Source organism: Gekko japonicus, unplaced genomic scaffold (assembly GCF_001447785.1).
Source record: "Gekko japonicus isolate JY-2015 unplaced genomic scaffold, Gekko_japonicus_V1.1 scaffold800, whole genome shotgun sequence".
In the NCBI taxonomy this organism is placed as follows: Eukaryota; Metazoa; Chordata; class Lepidosauria; order Squamata; family Gekkonidae; genus Gekko; species Gekko japonicus.
The window spans coordinates 758641-759481 of NW_015164693.1; the positions used below are offsets into that span (position 1 = coordinate 758641).

The following is an 841-nucleotide window of genomic DNA, read 5'->3' on the forward strand; positions in this document are numbered from 1 at the left end:
CTCCCTCCCTCCCTCCCAGTCAAGGGCCAAATTTGGCAAGATAGAGAGAACTCGCCAGGGCGCAGGCCAGCCTTGGAGAAGTCAACGGAGGATCCCCTCTTGCACGACTCCAGCCTGAGCCCTACAAAGAGAAGGAGGAAATCCCGTTTCCCCGAAAATAAGCCCTAGCAGGATTTCCATGCATTTGTGGTATAAGCCCTAGTGTGTCGTCTTGAGAAAAAATAAATATAAGACAGTGTCTTATTTTCGGGGAAACAGGGTCCCTCTTCCCTCTCCGCTGATCCTCGGCCTCGGACCCAAACCCAGGTTGCGCCCTGCCACGGCTTACCTCGGCGTCCAACTCCATGTCCACGAGCTCCATATCGGGCCAAGGCTCTGCTCCCAGCTGGGCAAGCGGCATCGCGGCTGCTTTCTGAAAGCCCCCGGAACAGCCCCACAAGTCCCGCCGCTAACGCACCCCCAATGCCTTGCTCGCAAGCCTCGCTTCGCCGAGCCCCTTCGCTGGCACTCGAAGACTTTATACGCCGCTCGTTCCCCCAGCATTGAGCACAGAGCTCCCCGCCAAGGAGGAGCCGAGCGCCAGCCCCTGCTGCCCGATTGGCTGCTCGGCCTGGCGGGGAAGGAAAAGGCGGCTCCGCCCAGGCTCGGCAGGCTTCTGCCGGGGGGGGGGGGGGGGGGGAGGTGCTTCAGCATGGCTCAGCCAGGCAGCGGGCTGGGCGGTCACTGTGCCCTCCTGCTACCCGCTGGATTCCGTGCCCGCCGTCCAACTGTTCCTTTGAATTTCCGGATTACGTGAGCAATCCGGAATCTCGGTCGCTCCTGGGTTTGCCTGCAGTCCCTG

The 841-nt window shown here is 61.6% G+C and overlaps 1 protein-coding gene across 1 annotated transcript in view; it reads right to left on the minus strand.

Moving 5' to 3' along the window:
* RPS6KA1 (ribosomal protein S6 kinase, 90kDa, polypeptide 1) overlaps positions 1-509 on the minus strand; it is a 142973-nt gene extending 142464 nt beyond the window's left edge. The window contains exon 1 of the mRNA XM_015409435.1: positions 329-509. Within this exon, the coding sequence (XP_015264921.1) occupies positions 329-400 (72 nt within the window). The 5' untranslated portion in view covers positions 401-509. The remainder of the gene's footprint in view (positions 1-328) is intronic.
* Positions 510-841: the final 332 nt, after the last annotated feature.